The sequence below is a fragment of the Schistocerca nitens genome, chromosome 2, assembly GCF_023898315.1.
Source record: "Schistocerca nitens isolate TAMUIC-IGC-003100 chromosome 2, iqSchNite1.1, whole genome shotgun sequence".
NCBI lineage: Eukaryota > Metazoa > Arthropoda > Insecta > Orthoptera > Acrididae > Schistocerca > Schistocerca nitens.
The window spans coordinates 220,609,768-220,629,169 of record NC_064615.1 but is presented as its reverse complement, the minus strand read 5'-3'; the positions used below and the strand labels follow the sequence as shown (position 1 = coordinate 220,629,169).

General features: G+C 42.1%; 1 protein-coding gene across 1 annotated transcript in view; it reads right to left on the bottom strand.

The window, feature by feature from the left end:
- The window catches only part of LOC126235935 (meiosis regulator and mRNA stability factor 1), a 205,841-nt gene that overhangs the window by 80,119 nt on the left and 106,320 nt on the right, over positions 1 to 19,402 (bottom strand). The window contains exons 17-18 of the mRNA XM_049944899.1: positions 18,822 to 18,997; positions 1,788 to 2,005 (exon numbers count right to left, since the gene is read on the bottom strand). Coding sequence (XP_049800856.1) covers positions 1,788 to 2,005; positions 18,822 to 18,997 — 394 coding nt within the window. The remainder of the gene's footprint in view (positions 1 to 1,787; positions 2,006 to 18,821; positions 18,998 to 19,402) is intronic.

The window sequence follows — 19,402 nt, the reverse complement described above, 5'->3', positions numbered from 1 at the left end:
ATAAAAGGAATACAAATGCAAGTAGATAAATACATAAACCAATGAGAATGAAATATGAAAAACGTCTGCAAACGAATGTGATGACCAAGTATATGAGTGGCCTATGAGCTACAAAACACAATTAGTTTTTAAACTAGTTATAAGTTTTTTATATTGCAGCAAACAGTGCATTGACATGGTGCAAAAGAAGAGATTTATGACGGGTGTTATTGGTACCAAATGTAAAAATGAGCCACACCTCAAGGAAATGATTTAGTTGTTAGTATGTCTATGCATATATTTTGGTCATCAAGCAAATGAAGAATAAGAATATACATCGTCTTAGTGCAACTACAAAACATTTACCCGTACCTACTGACTACAAAGTGCATTTAAACACGGAGGCATGTTACCTCAAAACTAATCAACTCTTATCTTGTCACATGCGAATATAAAGACGATATATCCACATAATCGTAAAGAGGTAAGCATGACTTAACGCAGAAACTTTTGCGTTACCAACACAAAGCTCCACGTAAACAATTATAAGCAACACAATGGTATATAGTACACGAGTCGTTAATATGTTTCAGTTCCATGAAAAGGGAGTTCCCTGATAAGTGACTTAAGAAAGGACAAATAGCATTTCCTTAGAAATCCATAAACCAGTAGAATAGTATTCCTTGTTCCCTACCTAATGCAGGAGGCGGCACCAAAGCATAGTTAAGCCAGCAACGCGTAAACTAAAATCCTGACGTAAATGTTTTTCCGTTTCTCCCTAGGAAAATATTAAACTTTCATAACTGATGTATGCATGACTGGAAAATAAAATGTGGATGCATTAAATGCACTTATAGCAACACGATGTAAAGGAATGTAAATAAGTTACTTTTACTTATGTACAAAAGTATTATTATTATTATTATTATTATCTCTGCCGAATCTCTTTGCCTTTACAAATGTCTGCTTGTGTCTGTGTATGTGTGGTTTGATATGGGGGTGTGTGCGCGCGAGTGTATACCTGTCCTTTTTTTCCCCCTAAGGTAAGTCTTTCCACTCCCGGGATTGGAATGACTCCTTACCCTCTCCCTTAAAACCCACATCCTTTCGTCTTTCCCTCTCCTTCCCTCTTTCCTGATGAAGCAACCATTGGTTGCAAAGGCTAGAATTTTGTGTGTATGATTGTGTGTGTTTGTGTGTCTATCGACCTGCCAGCGCTTTCGTATGGTAAGTCACATCATCTTTGTTTTCAGATATATTTTTCCTGCGTGGAATGTTTCGCTCTATTATATTATTATTTTTTTATATTTATATGTATACACATATATAAATTTGCACAGTTACTTTATGATGGAACTAGATTTAACCTGTGAGCAGGATTCGTACTATAACTCACACACAACAGTCTTCAATGGGCAATGCTCTAGTTACATTGTGAAACCACCAGTTTAAGATTTATCTCATCACCTTCATTGTTTTTTCATGTGAGTGAAATGAACCAGCTGAATACTTTAGGTTACTTGTCAAAATGTACATCTCAATTCTGATTTAAGTGAGCTGTAAACACAGTGACTACAACAAAAGATAACAATGTTTATTTCTGGTTGTGCCTGTTCCTCATTTCGATAATGAGTAAAGGCAGCTGTAGCTGTAGTTGTAGCTGTAGCGAATTCATGCACCATTCACAAACCTATGTTAATGGTAAAGTACTTTACAAACTTTTGAGCATCCACTGCCACATATAGCTAATCACATGCACAAAGTCTTGGTCACTTACATTAATTTAATTCAAATAAATAAGTTATTACCTGTACAATGGAGGGCATGGCATCAAGAAGTTCCACTAGTTTTGTGAAACCATAATCTGCAACTCTTATCTGCCGACCAAAATGATGATGGTATGCTGGTACAAAACGTCCGAAGGGTAACTGACAGCCAGGTTGTATCTTCAGTAAATCTACCAACTCTCTGCTCAGTAGTGCCAAGTGGTTGGCAAGTGGTGGGCTCACACTTTTCTCTGGTGCTTCTGCAAACATAAAAAAGAAACTTCCAACTGGAGTGTAATATATGTAAAATTGTCCTGAAAATTTTATGATGTTGTATTGCACATCTTACAACCCTAGAAAATAAATTACAGCACAAGCTGGAATGTGCAAAAGCAAAAATTTATCTTCCATTTTAATAAGAAATCCTATCAACAACTACTAACATAACTACAAACTGCCCAAATAACAATTTTTGCTTAAAATTGAATAAAGCTATAAACTGAATATAAAATGATAAAGCATATGTCACATACAAAAACTAAGTTAGATGAAACAATAGATTTCTTCTTGCTTTTACACACTGTGGTTGAATGCTCTGGGCTCACAGCTGTGATCTTCCCTGCACAAAGGACAGAAGTTTCACCATGATGCTAATAAATCTGTTTATGTTGGAGTAGAATAAAACTACTACCACATACATTAATATTTATCGATAGAAAAACTGCTTACACCATTAAAGCAGAGAAAACAAAACCTTTTTTACAGAACAAAGTCTTAATTCGTCATTGTCTTTTCAAGCAACCTCAAAGATAATTATTTTTTCTTTTGTTATGTACTTTCATTTCCTCTATTTACATATGTGAATTTGCCATTAAAAAATTCTTTGAATATACAGTCCCTAGATAACAAAAACTTTCATTTCTGGCATGGACATCCCGTATCAATGGTCATACAGAGAGTATCCAATAAGAGTGCCTTTTTCTGCCCATGTGTATAACTTAGAACAAAGTCTTTCTTTGGGAACTGTGGCTATTTGTAACGATTTCCTACATACGCAGCAGTGTACTTCAGATCAGACCGTAACTCTTTGGTTAATTGCATCCTAGCAACAGTTACCTTACCATATCCAGAAACATTCTATTGAGGTATTCAGCTGTAATATTTTGCTCTGGTATACATGTCATAGCTAGTTAATGTCAAAATCCTTCAAATTCATAGAACAGTGACCATTTTCTTGAACAGAATTCTAAGTCATAACAGTGCAGTTGACCCTCAACTAGTTTCTGGTTTGTTTTCCTGTTCAAATATTTCATTTTTTAATTGTTCATATACTTCATCCCTGTTTTTTTTTAAAGGAAAGCACATATATTTATCTGCTTGCATCAGCCATCATACTCATTAAAATATCTGTAACCTCTCAATCTCGTTCTTTCCTTCAAATTTTTTGACAGTTTTCAGAAACGGTCTTCTTCTCAGTCACGGGGGTTCATTTCACCTTTTTCATAGCAATTCCAGGACTGTGTCTTTATTCATGTTGCTGATTGTACATCATAAGTCTAGTGATTTTGTTTTAAACTTATTATTTCTCAACACATTTACTGATGTCTGCACATGACTACATATTTACGTAATATGACATTTCTGTTGAGTTTTAATGAAAGGTCTTTCAGAATCATCGTAGATCTTGCTACCTTCTTTATTGAAAATAAACTTTCTATTGTTTTCAGGGATCTGCTTCACAGATGAAACAGCATAGTCAATCTTAGGCTCAAGCAGTTATTTTTAACTACAAATTTTTTAGACAAACCTTAGTTGTTACTTGTTTTTGCCCTTACTGCATATTTCCCCATGGCCTCTGTTTTCCTGCCCAGCTAATGTTACAATTTGAACTAAAATATTTTTTTTTAACAGCTGAAAAATAATTTCATTTGGAACCATGTGATGAGATGTCCTGGAATCCACTATCCACTTATCACAGGAAGTACTCCTAACTGCACCTTGTTGCTTTTGTTTTAACTTTCGCCTTTTCAGAGCACTTTCTGGATATGTGACATTCTCTGACAGTTGTAACAAACTACTGTATGTTTTTGTGTTTCTTCTTTCTCCATTTGTTCCTTCTCTTTGTCATGTTAAGTGACTTTCAGTACCTTTGATAACTGGTATTATCTTTCAAGGACATCTAACAATTCTTATCTTCATTATATTCATGAGATCTAGCATCCTCAACAAGCAGACTCCTTTCAACTGTAGCACATTTAAAATTGTTTTCTGGTAAATTGCACAAAGCTGTAACTACTGCACTTCATTTAACCAGAAGTTCTTGTAGAATAGTCACTGCTAGAGCTCCACCTTCAATTTTGTCACCGTTGTTTGCTAGATCTGCTACAGTTTTATTTATAGTCTTGGATAATTTTCCATGGATTCACAATTTCTGGCTTACTTGCACGGTGTGCAAGTTGCTACCCTTTGGGGCTATAATTTTTTTAAAGTTCTTCCCAGACTGTTTATGGCCTTGTCAAACTTTGTATACGCATTTGCTGCTCATTGCAATGTATAAGGTACAATTTTTGCTAGCACCTTACCTTAACGTAATATATATGCCTTTTCATCTGCAACTGATGCACCTTGATCAGGTTCCATCTCAGCAGGCTCAATTATAGTCCACTAATCAGAATCTACTAGAATTTTCATATTTACAGCTAGGAAGTGTAATTCACTCCAGTTACTTCATCAATGTTGTTCTCCATCATCTCTCTGTATGTCACTAATTGTCTTACTACTTTTAAAAGGACACTTTCTTACACATGAAATTGATGAACACAAGGCTTTTAAATAACTTCAAAGATAATTCAGCCATGCCACAAGAATAAAACAAACAAGCTCTAGTCCACGCATTAAACTTATTGGGTTACTGTGTTTCAGGGAATTTTAATTCCTTTTTTAGCACAAAATCATTCATCTGAGATTGTACAGCTAGTGTACAAAAGCTAGGTCAGGGCACTTCGTACCAGCTTATATAAAAAATATGGCATGGAAGAACATAAAAGCAGATGAAACACTGATGGCTAATCCCGAAAGTCTGATGATAAAGGTTGATTCCTCCTCAGCAATGCTTCAACTTTTGTCTGGAACTTTATCTCCAGCAACAGTATATCGTTTCACAGATAAGGGGGTTAAGTAGTCAATCTTGGGCCATCCAATTACAATAATATGTTTGTCAGATAGAATAAAGATGAAAGTACAGCACTTTCCTCACCAAAGGTGTGAGTAAAGCACTCACCCAACCAAAGGTCTGATGCGATCTCTACTGATGGGTGTGTGACACATAAGAAGTGTTGTGGACAGTGTGTCAGGGATATCAGGTGACCTCCCAGAGTAATTAACCTCATACCAGTGAAGGGCTCTGCTGCTGTTGACTGGTGTACAATAAATGCTCATGGGACCAAAAAATGGAGAATACAGCAGTGATTTAAAAAAGACTTTACATACAAGATATCTCTAACATTCAACTTTGGGCACTGATCCAACGCAAACTGTTCAACTGTATCAGAGGTTAGACCAGTCGAAGAAGTGGAAAATATTACCAAACAGTTTGACCAGCTGAAGCTTAAAGTCTTGTCTGAGACAAAGAGGGCACTCAGAGGACAAAGGAAAGAAGAACATACAGAATAGCTTCCTAAGATCAAATGGAGGGAATTAAAAGGTCTTTAACCAAAGTCCTCCAACAAACTGGCTCACAGTGAAGGAAGTAAACCAACCTCTTCTACTTCTAATATAATGAATATAAAATAAGGAACTTCATGTTTTCAGGATAAACGAATCTAGAAAAAGCTGACACATGAAACAGGATAACAGACCTACAGTAGTGCAGTCTCAGTTTTTCGGATGGCAATAACCCAACTAGAATGAAAATTCCTGGCTGGAAAAATATATTAAATAAAGGAAAGTCAACCAGTTAGCATACTGTTTTTTCAGTCACTCCTTTTATTTCCTGACCATCGAACTATGAATCACTGCTCCTCCTACTTTCACAAATTTCGAAAACCCTCCTTTGCCCCAGCAGAACTCAAAACATACATCCTCTTTGTGAAATCTTGTCTGGCAAAATGTATTTGCCGAATGTTGTTACAATTAAAATTGGCACCTCTGGCTGTCACCCACCTTACTGCAAAAATCTTCACCTTTTCCAATTCCATCAGTCCCAACCTCACCAAGTTGGTCCTTCAATCACACAATTCAAACTGGAATCGCATTTCACAGCCGCTATGACTTTCAAAAAATCATTTTACTCTACGACTGCAACTTTCTTAATTCTACTGTGTATTGTGTATTGAACTGAGGACCTAGAAATGACGGAGAGGCTTCGTCCCACCGTTGCCCTTGGTGGTTCAAAACCCCACAACAGACCACAGCAGTCCACCCACCCCACTGCTGCCCCACACCGAACCCAGGGTCATTGTGCGGTTCGAGGCCCCCAGTGAACCTTAAATAGCTAAACCATGGACTTCACCTATGCTTTGATTACCTCTCTTTGTGCTCTAAGATGGCAGATATTCTACTCCCATCACACATAGTGGTGTTCTGCCACAAATTCCCTTCCCTTCCCCCTTCCCCCCCGCACGTCACCTGCCTCCCATAGCCACCTACAGAATTTCTCCACCCACCCCTGCTCCAACCTGGCACCCCAGGGTCTGGTCTGCCCAAATCCAAAACTTGTCCCATACATCAACCCACCACCTCCTAGCGCAGTTAAGTCACAGGCATCTCCAACGCACTAAAAGACAAGGTCACATATGAAAGCAGCCATGCTGCAATTACTTGACTACATTCTACAAGAGTGTGACAAATGAACTGTCCACTTACTTTTGTTTGTTTTGGTTTTAGGGCGCAAAACTGCTATGGTCATTAGCGCCCGGTCCGTGACTTAGGAAACAGTAAAAACCGAAAATGGAAACCAGCAGAAATGGGAACTAAACTCAAAAAATTGGAGAAACTAAAAGCAGAAGGAAGGCTTAAAAATCCACTACAGAAAGGGGTTGGTTGTCCCCCAAAAAAAAGCTTCAAATGACTGACGTCATTTCACTGGCACTAATAAACTCAAGAACGCAATCGGCCGAGCGCGTGTCATCTGCTAAAATGGACTATATATCAGGCGCCAGCTGTAGACGGGCGCGTAACGGAGTAAAATAGGGGCACTCAATTAAAAGGTGTCTTACCGTCCACAGCTGAGAGCAAGCGCAGACAGTCCTGAATCCGGTGGACCAGAGGGTGGACAGGGTAAAGAGCTTGGAGACTGAGGAGAGAGCTGAGAGAATCTGAGCAGATAACATACTGTATCCGCTGATGGCGGCGGATGTGGTGGACAGCCTGGAGAACAGCGTAAAGCTCCGCAGTATAAACCAAACACTGGTTGGGAAGCCGAAATTGATTTGGGGTGTCGCCAACAATATAGGCACTCCCTACACCTAACGATGTTTTCGAGCCATCAGTGTAAATAAATGTGGCATCCTTCATTTGTGCACATAGAGCAGCAAATGCCCGATGATAAACAAGTGAAGAGGTACCATCCTTGGGAAATTGACAAAGGTCACGGAGCAGGCAGATCTGGGGACGGAGCCAAGGCGGTGCTGTACCCTAAGTTGTCAAGGTGGTTTTAGGAAAGCGAAAGGAAAGAGAATGGAGCAGTTGACGGAAGCGGACTCCCAATGGTAGTAGGGAGGAGGGGCGGCCTGCAAACCCTACATCAAAGGAGGCGTCGAAAAAAATGTCATGGGCTGGATTAGCAGGCATGGAAGACAGATGGCTAGCATAACGACTCAGAAGGACTGCTCACCGATTGGACAGCGGAGGTTCAGCAGTCTCAGCATAAAGGCTTTCCACAGGGCTGGTGTAAAAAGCTCCAGACACTAAACGTAATCCACGGTGGTGGATAGAGCCGAGACGACGAAGAATAGACGGTCGAGCAGAGGAGTAAACTATGCTTCCATAGTCCAATTTCGAGCATACTAAGGCGCGATAGAGGCGGAGAAGGACCACTCTGTCCGCTCCCCAGGAGGTACCATTCAGGACACGGAGGGTGTTGAGGGATCGCAGACAGCGAGCCGAAAGATAGGAAACGTGGGATGACCAGCACAGTTTTCTGTCAAACATACGACCCAAGAATTTAGCGACGTCCGAAAACTGAAGGTTGACAGGTCCTAGATGTAAGGAGGGTGGAAGAAACTCCTTACGTCGCCAAAAATTAACACAAACAGTCTTACTGGGAGAAAAACGGAAGCCAGTTTCGATGCTCCAAGAGTAGAGGTGATCGAGACATCCTTGAAGACGACGTTCAAGAAAGTGGTCCATTGAGAGCTGTAGTAGATCGCAAAATCGTCCACAAAGAGGGAGCCCGAGACATCAGGAAGGAGACAATCCATAATTGGATTTATGGCAATGGCAAACAGTACAACACTTAGGACGGAGCCCTGGGGTACCCCGTTTCCTTGGGAGAAAGTACGGGAGAGAGTAGTGTTCACCCGCACTCTAAATGTGCATTCTGCCATAAATTTGCGAAGAAAAAGGGGCAGCTGACCTCGAAAGCCCCAAGAGAACACTGTGCGGAGGATGCCTGTCCTCCAACAGGTATCGTATGCTCTCTCCAGATCAAAAAATATTGCTACTGTTTGGCGTTTCCAGAGAAAATTGTTCATGATATAAGTGGAGAGAGAAACAAGATGGTCAACTGCAGAACGATGCTTTCGGAATCCGCATTGGGCAGGTGTTAAAAGACTGCGGGACTCCAGCCACCAAGCTAAACGGCAATTCACCATATGCTCCAAAACCTTACATACACTACTCTTGAGAGAAATGGGGCGATAGCTAGAGGGGAGATGTTTGTCCTTTCCAGATTTCGAAACAGGAACGACGATAGCTTCCCGCCATCGTCTGGGAAAAATACTGTCGGTCCAAATTCGATTATAAATGCGAAGGAGGTAACACAGACTATGGGTTGATAAATGCAGCAACATTTGGATGTGGATACCATCCGGTTCTGGGGCGGAGGAGCAAGAAGAATAGAGTGCATGTTGGAGTTCCTGCATGGAGAAAACAGTATTATAGCTTTCGCGATTTTGAGAGAAGAAAGCAAGAGGTTGCACTTCCGCTGCACGTTTCTTCGGGAGAAACGCTGGCGGGTAATTTGAAGAGCTCGAAATCTCTGCGAAGTGTTTACCCAAGGAGTTAGAAATTGCGACGGGGTCCACTAACGTATCACGCGCGACAGTGAGCCCAGAGACCGGGGAGAAACTAGGCGCGCCAGATAACCGTCGAATTCGACTCGAAACTTCCGAGGAGGGAATGAAGTTGTTAAATGCGCTAGTAAAGAATTTCCAGCTTGCCTTCTTCCTATCGCGGATGACGCGACAGCATTGTGCACGGAACTGCTTATAGCGGATACAGTTGGCCAAAGTAGGATGGTGGCGGAAAACGCGAAGGGCACATCGCCACTCACGTATTGCGTCATGCCATGCCTCGTTCCACCAAGGAACTGGGGGGCGCTGGGGCAATTCGGAGGTGCGTGGTATTGAACATTCCGCAGCTGTAAGAATAACGTCGGCAAGATGTGTGACCTCATCGTCGATGCTAGGAAAGTGACGGTCATCGAATGTCGCTAGAGACGAAAAAAGTGTCCAATCGGCTTGGGCAAACTTCCAGCATCGCGGGCGCATATATGGCAGCTGAGGCTGCAGTCTAAGGACACATGGAAAGGGGTCACTCGAGTGTGTATCATCAAGGGCGAACCATTCAAAGTGCCGAGCTAGCGGAACAGTACCGACCGAAAGGTCCAAATGAGAGAAATTTGTCGAGGAGGCAGACAAAAATGTCGGGACCCCAGTGTTAAGGCAAACTGGATCCGCTTGGTGGAAGACGTCTAGCAATAGTGAGCCACGTTGACAAGGATGTGGAGATACCCAAAGCGGGTGGTGGGCATTGAAGTCCCCAAACAGCAAATAGGGGGGTGGAAGCTGACCAAGAAGATGAAGGAGATCAGCTCGTGCCATTGGTGTGGACGAAGGAATGTATACAGTACAAAGAGAAAAGGTATATCCAGAAAGGGAAAGACGGACAGCGACAGCTTGGAAGGAAGTGTTTAAGGGGATTGGGTGCTAATGGAGAGTATCATGGAGAAGAATCATGAGTCCTCCATGTGCTGGAGTGCCTTCAACAGAGGGGAAAGCAGAAGATCCTGATCCATAGGTTGTTCAGGAGCAGCTCCTGCCACCAGCGATCGGCCGGCAGCAGTGCGCCTCGGCGACACAGAAGATGGCCGAGGGTGATTTCCGCCAGGTGGTGCTGTAGATGGGACACGCCTTGGTGGAGAGGGAGATGAACTGGGTTTCTTATTACCCTTCTTGGAAATATGATGTTTAGATGAAGGAGGAACCGATGGTTGTGAGGTTGGGGTACGTAAAAAATCTTCACGAGTATGCTCTTTTTTCGAAGTCTTGGTGTCTGACTTTTGGGCTCGAGATTTAGCAGAACCCGATGAAGGGTGAGCCATAGAGTGGGCAGGCGAAAGTGGTGAGGTTGAACGGGCGATCTTTGCGCTGGCCGATCTGACGACCGTGGTACTAAAGGGAGGTCGCAAGTCTGCGTGGCCGCCTCCTTTGTTGGCGAAGGAGAAGCAAGGACAGTGCTGTATTTTCCTGTCTGAGGCACGGCGGGCTGTCGACTGGCGAATAATTTTCGAGCAGCAAAGGTCGACACCTTTTCCTTCACTCTGATTTCCTGGATGAGCTTTTCGTCTTTAAAAATGGGGCAATCTCGAGAGGAAGCAGCGTGGTCACCCATACAGTTGATGCAGCGAGGGGATGGAGGTGGACAAGCACCCTCATGGGCATCCTTGCCACACGTAACACATTTGGCCGGATTGGAACAGGACTGGCTGGTGTGATTGAATCGCTGACACCGATAGCAACGCATAGGGTTTGGGATGTAAGGGCGAACGGAAATTATTTCATAGCCTGCTTTGATTTTCGATGGGAGTTGAACTTCGTCAAATGTCAAGAAGACAGTGCGGGTTGGAATGATGTTCGTGTCAACCCTTTTCATAACTCTATGAACAGCCGTTACGCCCTGGTCAGACAGGTAGTGCTGAATTTCTTCGTCAGACAATCCATCGAGGGAGCGTGTATAAACGACTCCACGTGAGGAATTTAAAGTGCGGTGCGCTTCAACCCAGACAGGGAAGGTGTGGAGCAGTGAAGTACGCAGCAATTTTTGTGCCTGGAGGGCACTGACTGTTTCTAACAACAGGGTGCCATTCCGTAATCTGGAACAAGACTTTACAGGACCTGCAATTGCGTCGACACCTTTCTGAATAATGAAAGGGTTGACCGTGGAGAAGTCGTGACCTTCGTCAGACCGAGAAACAACAAGGAACTGTGGCAACGATGGAAGAACTGTCTGTGGCTGAGACTCAGTGAACTTACGCTTGTGAGCAGACATAGTGGAAGGTGAGGAAACCATTGCGGAAGTATCCCCCAGGATTACCGGTGTCTCCGATGGCGCGCTCCTCCCTTGTGGGGGCCCTCTCTGAGGGCACTCCCGCCTTAGGTGATCGTTCACACCTCAGGTCACACCTCCCGACAAACGGACGGAGGGACCAATCGGCACTTTCGGAAGGTATCAGCTCGGGTAATCACCCCTCCCTGGGCCTGGCCATTACCAGGGGGTACGTACGTGTCCTACCTGTCTCCCCGGGGCGGGGAATTACGTGTTACACCGTCATCGGCTACGCATGGAAATGCGTGGGTCGGCCTTCAGACACGCACAGGGAGGAAAAAAGAGAAAGGGAAAGGAAAGAAGAGGGGTCTCTAACGCCGCAGCGGAGAAAAGGGCAAAGAGAAGAGGTAAGGAAAAGAGAAGGACAGAGGAAGGACTAAGACTTGCAATCGGAGAAAGCAAAGAATTTAATTCAGTTTCGAGCGTCCGCCTCCGGACGTAGGCACAAACCATACTCCCAGAGGGGGAGAAAGGGAAGGAAAGAGCCAGAGGTGGGGGGGGGGGGGGGGGCGAAGATGGGGGATGGGGAAGGATGCGGAAAGGGAAGGTATGCAGCCCGGAAAGGAAGGAAGGCCACATTAGCTCGGGGTCCCGTGCTCGCTACGCACGTATCCACAAAAGAGTTGTGGACCCCCTTGGGGGGGGGGGTTCCACTTACATGAATGACCACAACCAAAGTGTGACAAAATGCAAACTTAACCAGTTTGATATTGCCTTCCAGCATCGGTTTCTCTGAACTACATAGGTGGGAACTGTCTCTCCTACATATCCTGCAGCACTCTTGCAATACCCCTGGCCTAAACATCTACTAACCTGTTTCCAGCCTCCACAATGTGCTCTCTCTCTCTCTCTCTCTCTCTCTCTCTCTCGCTGTGTGTGTGTGTGTGTGTGTGTGTGTGTGTGTGTGTGTGTGTGTGTGAGAGAGAGAGAGAGAGAGAGAGAGAGAGAGAGTGTTCTCTTACTAGAAAGAGCCTAAGAGCTCAAAAGCTAACTGTTTCTACTACTTCTTTTTGTGTGTCACACACCAGTCCTTTATAGGTAAGTGGTTGCCTTTCCCTTATTTTAAGTAATTCAACAAGAATACCCTCTTTGAAGTACCACCTTGCAGTGCGAGGAGCTAGTCCAGATGGTTCTCTGGAAAAGCTGATAAGGATGCAAGTGAAGGTTACAATTATTTTTTAGGAGGGTCAGCCGGGACAAGGGTGCTCTAATCTACCTGAGGGGATGGGGGACAGTGGATTGGCTACAGGAGATGGTGCTCAAGGTATCTCTGTGGGATGAAATGAAGCTGCTGTTTAAGAGGAGTGGAACTATTCAAGACGACTAAATATCCGAGCACAAGAGTACAAAAAACTACTCAGTGACGTTCCTCCAAAGACTCATAGCAAAAAGTCTCAATAGGGAATCTGAAGCTCATTAAGTAGAATGTTGAAACTGACTGCCAAATCCTGATAGTAGTCAGAGAAAAAGCCCTGCAAGCATGGCAACAGCAATACCCAACAGTATTTAGGGTTCTCACAGGTTACTGTCAGGAAGACTATTGACATTAGAGAAGACAATGGCAGCAAGTTAGTGGCTGGAAGTGTTGCAGACAAACCCACAGCACAGTACAGGGACAAATGCTGCCTTTTATCACCTTCTAGGAAGACAGTATGTGGACATGGCCCTGATCCCAAGACACTAGTTACATGAAGAGGGATGTATCAGGCCTTGGAGGAACTGGATCCACATTTATTATGTCAGGATCAAAAGCCCTCAAACATGCATATTTTAAAAATGGAATTTCATTCCCGCCAATGGAAAACTTATTTTCCAGAGATAAAGTGATCAAAATGAAGCAGCGTATTGGCCTCAGCATACCTTCCTTACTATGGCAGTGCTGCTCCTACCCAGGAAATGAAGAGACCAGTAAACAGCTGCTTGCACCTAAACAAACAACTGCTTGTTGGCCCAAAATCTGGTATGGGGAAGCAGCAACAGCAGAGGTAAGTATCTACTTGAATATCTATTGGAGAGAAACAATGATCTTTGGCAGGAGTAAGGAATGTACCTTCAGGAATAGAAGGAGGGAAGAAGTAACAGACCCGGGGTTCTGTGTGACTTTTCCAAATTATACCCATTTTCCTAAATCTCACCAGTTATTTTCCTTCGCCCTTCTTGCTTCCCCTTCAACCTTTCGGCCAGACGAAGGAGCCACTGGTTTCAAAAGCTTGCAAGCTGTAATACATTTTACACGAGTGTTCTCCTGCCACCACATTATACCTTATCTACCAACACCCAACCTACAGCTCCAAACACCGGGAGTTTCTTATATGCTGACAACCTTGCTCTAGCCACCTAGAGTATAGATTTTGAATCAGTGGAGAACAACCTCACAAATGCCCTTGAACTATCCAGATAGAACAACACAAACCAGCTCAAACCAAACCCTCCAAAGACCCAAGTATGTGCTTTTCATTTTCGAAACCAGGAAGCCACTCTCAAGTTGAAAATAGCATGGTCGGGGGGTCAAACTGGAACACTACAGGACTCCGAAATACCTAAGAGTGACACTTGACAGATCTCTCGCTTTCAAAAAGCACTGCATGAAATGCAAGTCAAAAGTTTCCACCAGGAACAATCTTCTATGGAAACTGGCTGGATCACAGTGGGGTAGTCAACTTGAAACAATCTGAACATCTGCAATGGCACTATGCTATTCTGTGGCAGAGTATGCCTGTCATGTTTGGTATAATTCATCTTGTGATAAACAAGTGTACATAGCTCTCGATGAAAACTGCAGAATTATGACAGGTTGCTTGAAATCCTCTCCAGTCGAATGGCTTTACCACCTCGCAGGAACAGCACCACCACCTGTTCGAAGAGAGATAGCTGCAAACAAGGAAAGGAAGGCAGTGGAACAGGAAATTACCCAGCCTCTGCATGGGCATGAACCACATCGGCAACGACTGAAGTCAAGAAAGAGTTTCCCTAGGATATCAAAGGAACTTAGAACCACTGCTGAAAAAGCTAAGTTACAACTACGGATGGCTACGATCTACCTTCCCCTGATTGGAAAAGAGTTGTTGAAGCTTTATCTCCAGACCATGATGGGGAATGGACAATTTCTAAGTCCCTGAATAGACTGAGACCCGGAGTTGGGAGATCAAAATTGAACTTGGCAAGATGGGGACACACTGATCCAAATGATATTTGGTGTGACTGTGGAGAAGAACAGAAAGTTCAGCACATGCTTCAGTGTCTATTGTGCCCAGTCTCCTGTATTGAATATGATCAACAAGTAATAGAAAATGCACTGGAAGTGGCCACGGTTTGGTCGAAAGTAATTTAATCATAACTGTGTAAAATGTATGTACATGTATCTGTATGTTTCTGACACGAGAATAATAATACCTTATCTGAACACTTGCAAACTAATTTGGGTTGGAAACGAATATCACCTATAGGAATCCTGAGAAAACAGATCAATTCATTTAGGAAAGAAACTCGAAGTTAAGACCTCAATATGTAAACCAATATACTTAGAAGAAATGGCAGATGAACTAATGACTGCCATTGTGACCTCACACACAGAAAACTGGTCATCAGTTAAAAGTGTACAAACAGAAATTGGAAAGAAAGCAAGTGATTAGACTAACTTTGCAAGAAGGAAACAACAATGGGCAAAATATTGGGAAGCCCTTGCTAAATAAAATCTTGCTATTAGGCAAGCAAAACAATCATCCTGGATTGTATTCTGTAAGGAGATTGAAGGTACAGCTCCCAGAGCCAGCCTTCACAAAATCCTCACAAGGATAGTACCAAATCCAGCAGACACACTAAGGAAGGAGGTTGTTGAGTATACTAGGTCAGCACATGAGACCGGATGAGCTCCTCGAGACTCACTTCCCCAATGGACTCGAGCAAATTATTCAAAACAAATGTCAGCGCTTGTGAGGTAATTTTTTATGGGTAACCAATGGGAGAACTGGGAAACTGCCAAAGAATGTGTCGATTTCAAAAAATCCAGTACGCGATGCCAATGTTTCAGCCATTCAGGTCACCAGGTCCAAATGAAGTCTTTCCAGGTTTGCTGCCAGAAGCACTAGAGCGATTAGATTCCTCTGCAGACTTTTTACAGTCTGTCTTGCTGCCCGAGTCATTCCTAATGCTTTGAGAACAGTGAAGGTTCTTTTCATTCCAAAGCCAGGAAGAACTTACCATACCAAGGCTAAGGACATGAGACCAATCACACTATCCTCCTCTCTTCTAAAGACATAAGAAAACATAGTTAATGTATATATATGAAGATGGTATCTGTTCTTTTAGACATTACGGGAATCGGCAGAAAGCTGCGAGTAATGAATATAATGGGCAGGAGCACTATAAATATAGTGTGGGACAATAAGTTGAGAATGTGGGTCTCATGGGAGGTGTGCCAGAGGTAAGTCCCTGCAGTTGCACTATCCTCTGTGGCTCAGATGGATAGAGCATCTGCCATGTAAGCAGGAGATAACGGGTTAGAGTCCTGGTCGGGGCACACATTTTCAATGGTCCCTGTTGAAATATCAACACCTGTACGCAGCTAGGGGTATTCATTTCACTGTAATAGTTATTGTGCAGATTGTGGGATAGGGGATATTCCTCTACGCACTTATCAACCACACCAATCATGTGAAACAGCACTTCAACTTGGGAAAGTAGAAAAAGCACTACACTTTTAGGAGACCTCTCTCCATCTTCCCGGATACTGAGGGGGCTTCTATCACCACAACCTTCTTATCCATGTTTAGAGCTCAGAAGAACACTATGTGTATGCAGATTAAGACCATGATGAGTAGACAAAAGGTAGAAGCTACAATGGTGGATGTGGAAATGATCAACATCACTATGGGGCATCTGCAAGGTGGATTTTGAGAAGGTGCAGAGACTAGCCTGCCCACTTCTTTACAGGTGGGAATAGAAAAAGAAGCTCTAAGTGCAGACTACATGGTATGGGAAATGATATGTACCACATTTAATCTTTCAGTGCAAAGTTCCGGAGGCCGAAGACAAATTATATGTGCCACTAATACCTGAAGAAATTGTGGCAGAGACCTCATAAAGAAAACACTCACTATTCTTTAAGAGTAATGGTTGGCTTTATTAGAATGACGGAGAGAGATACTCCAAAATAAAAACCTCCTGCTTAAATCAAATTAAGACTTTTAGTTGCATGTGAACAGCAGAGGATATCCACACTATATAGACACTTTTTATGATAAAACCCTGTCCCAGACAGTGAGTGGTGTGTGTGTGTGTGTGTGTGTGTGTGTGTGTGTGTGTGTGTGTGTGCGCGCGCGCGCGCTTGCTTGCTTGCTGAAGAAGGCTTTGGCCAAAGGCAATAATGCGCAATAGTCTCTTCACTTTTTATTGTGCCTATCTGCAACTCAAAGGGCCATATGTACAGTGAAAATTAATTTGTCCTCCTGCTAATATTACTGATTTAACAATCTGGAGTTTCCACTGTTTGTAGGAGAATACAGGACGACTTAGACAAAACTTCTGCTTGGTGTTATAAATGCCAGCTTGCTCCAAATGCAGAAAAATTTAAGTTAATGGAGATGAGTAGCGAAAAAAAATCATAAAATATTCGAATACATTATTTGTGGTGTGCTGTCTGAACAGTCACATTGATTAAATATTGAGGCACAACAAGGCAAAACAATGTCAGACTGGTTGCATGGAAGGAGAATGGTCACTTTGGTTTACTGGAAGCATTCCAAGAAAATGTAGCTGATCGAGAAAGGAGAAAGGTTACAAACACTTATGCAACCAATTCTTGAGAACTGCTAAGGTGTTTGGGGGGCCTGCCACATCAGATTAAAGGAAGACATCTAAGCAATTGAGAGATGTGCTGATAAACTTGTTACCAGCAGATTTTACAACATGTGATTATTACAGAAATGCTGCTTGAACTCAAATTTGAATACCTGGAGGGAAGAAGACATTCTTTTCACGAAACACTATTGAGAAAGTCGAGAGAACCAGCATTCATGACAGACTGAAAAACAACTCTACAGTCACCAATATACATCTCAAAAAGACAAAACAACAGAAACCATGGCATATCCAGAAACATATAGGCAGTTGTTTTACCTTGGTCCATTTGCAAAAGAACCTGTTTACCTAATGCACCTTGAGGTGCTTCCATAGTTCACCAGGCAGCAAATAAAAAATTAAAAAATTCTGGTTCAAAATGTGCCTTTGTGCCTCTGGCTAGTCTGATCCACTTGAGGTTGTTAATATCTATGACCTTTAGATATGAAGGTCCTGCCAATCCACACATCTGTTACCCATTAAGATGGGATCTCAAGAATACTTCAAAAAAACTGGAGCAGACATACTTTAACAGTTCTCAAAGCTGTTTAACTAAGACATTTTATGATAACATCATTAGCCAAAATTGTGGTGTGTGTGTGTCCTTACATTGTCCAGCATGTTTTCTTTAGTTGTTGGTTCAGAGAGAGAGAGAGAGAGAGAGAGAGAGAGAGAGAGAGAGAGAGAGAGAGAATAGAGGTTACAATTTGGTGGACAAAGGTTGGTTCAATAACTCTTGTTGCTGTAATTGTTTTCAAATCATGCGCATACTCTCCATGTAACTGATGATTTTCCAAAACTCCTTGTTGACTTGTTCTGCAAGTTCACACACCCTAATGAAAACAACCATTATTCACTAGAACGAAAATTTGTATTTCAATATAAACCTCTTAATCGGGTACAGATTGCAACATCCAGCTTTACTGCCACTACCCAGTAAGTTTGTATGCAGTTCTGAGTAGATGCTACTGATACCAGTCTGAAGTGCTAACTGACACACTGATTTTTTTGGACATCTTGCCAAGAGTATTCTCAACTTCACTAAAACCAATACACCACTTGTCCAAGTACAAGGGATGGCCTGAAAGTTTGTGCCAATCAGAGTCCACTTCCCTCTAGGTCATTCTTGTGGAACTCTGGACATGGCACCAGTATTTTACATGAAACATACTAGGGTCAGGTTAGGAAGACAGCTAGCAAAATGACAAAGAAGAAGAAAAGAAAACAAGCCTATGGCTAAACACTGACGTGAGAAGCAGTGAAAACTAAAAAAAAAAAATTGCAAGAAGGTAGAAAATACAAAAATAAAAATACAATTTAAAATAAAAGGGAGAAATAAAGCAATAATAAAAAATGAGAAAATGACAATACTAATTCCTAGGAAGTTGTCGACAAAAAAACGGAAAGTGCAGCCTGAAATTGACTAAAGAAAAAAAAGAACAAAATGCAGTGAAGAAAAAGAAAATTCATGGAGAGAAAATGAGAGCTGCAAGGAACTCAAGACTCAACAATAAAGCTTACCACGAACAAATACAGTTCAATCATGCTAATAACAATAACATCCAACGATTATTTTATTGCATAAAGCTAGAAAGGTCCTAAGCAATTAATGACAGAAGGGAGAAAATACTTCATTGATTCATGGAATATTTGACAAATGTAAAATTTACATGTAACTAATATATTTATTACCTTGAGAGAAAGAAGAATCTTGCTGCAAATCTGGAGACCAAACCAATTTTTTGACACATCCCGGTGGGCCAGGAATAATCTTCACATCGTGCAGACAACTAACGAGATGCTCCAAAGGTACTCCAGTATCTGACACTTCCAATTTATCGAACACTGCTAAATAGCAGTACGGCAAGCTGCAATTACCAACATTGTCAATTTATGTTAACTAATAAAAATATACAGGAAATAAGATTGGAGTCCATGGTCAAAGCAGCTTATAAGAGTCAGCAACAAAAAAAAATTGCAATCTTTCCAGACTGCTGCAGCAGAAGACAATAAAAATAAGGGAGTGATGGGGAAAATATCTCGAATGAAAGAGAAATTTGAAGAGACAAAGAAGAAATTAAAAAAAGTAAAACAAATAAATAGGTTAAATAAATAATGGAACAAAATTCCAAATTTACAGAGCAAGGAAATAAACTTTACTGGTTGCAAATTAAAAGTTTTACTAGATCATTACTGAACATTAAAGACTGACAAAAAATTGTTGTTGTTTGTTCAGATGTAAGATTCTGGTGAAGAGTGTCAGCAAATCTGAT